Consider the following 446-nt stretch of genomic DNA (forward strand, 5'->3'; position numbering starts at 1 on the left):
GGCTCCACCCTCGGCTCCACCCTCGGCTCCACCCTCGGCTCCACCCTGGGCACTAAGAAAAACAAAATCACCACAACCAGCGTGCCGCTTTTCAGCCTCTTCCAGGACCAGGTGGACATGGGCAAACTGGACGCAATGGACAAAGAGATCAAGTCCGAGATGCGGGATAAGATGGCCACCTACGAGAAGAAGAAGATCCTGGAGGACAACAAGCGCAGCACCCTCTACAAGAAGAAGAAACCGAAGGAGGATGAAGACGAGGAGGAGGAGAGGAAGAGGAAAGAGGAGGAGTTTCTTGAGGAGGCGAAGAAAAAGGAAAAACCGGCAAGGACCTTCGGACTCTCTGGGTGCCTGAATCTCAACCCGGCGCTGGAGAAAGACAAGAACACCAGTGTTGACGACTGGCTGATGAGCGTCCGGCCTCCTCCCAGGAAACCGCCGTCTGG

The 446-nt window shown here is 56.1% G+C and overlaps 1 protein-coding gene across 1 annotated transcript; it reads left to right on the forward strand.

The window, feature by feature from the left end:
* Window positions 1-3: 3 nt before the first annotated feature.
* Window positions 4-440, forward strand: LOC121940078 (serine/threonine/tyrosine-interacting-like protein 2; the record flags this gene model as incomplete). Its single annotated transcript, XM_042482945.1, has 1 exon — window positions 4-440. A coding segment is annotated over one exon (437 nt), but the record flags the coding sequence as incomplete, so codon positions are not given.
* Between the last annotated feature and the right edge of the window lie 6 nt (window positions 441-446).

This window comes from Plectropomus leopardus, unplaced genomic scaffold (assembly GCF_008729295.1).
Source record: "Plectropomus leopardus isolate mb unplaced genomic scaffold, YSFRI_Pleo_2.0 unplaced_scaffold73893, whole genome shotgun sequence".
Taxonomy (NCBI): Eukaryota; Metazoa; Chordata; class Actinopteri; order Perciformes; family Serranidae; genus Plectropomus; species Plectropomus leopardus.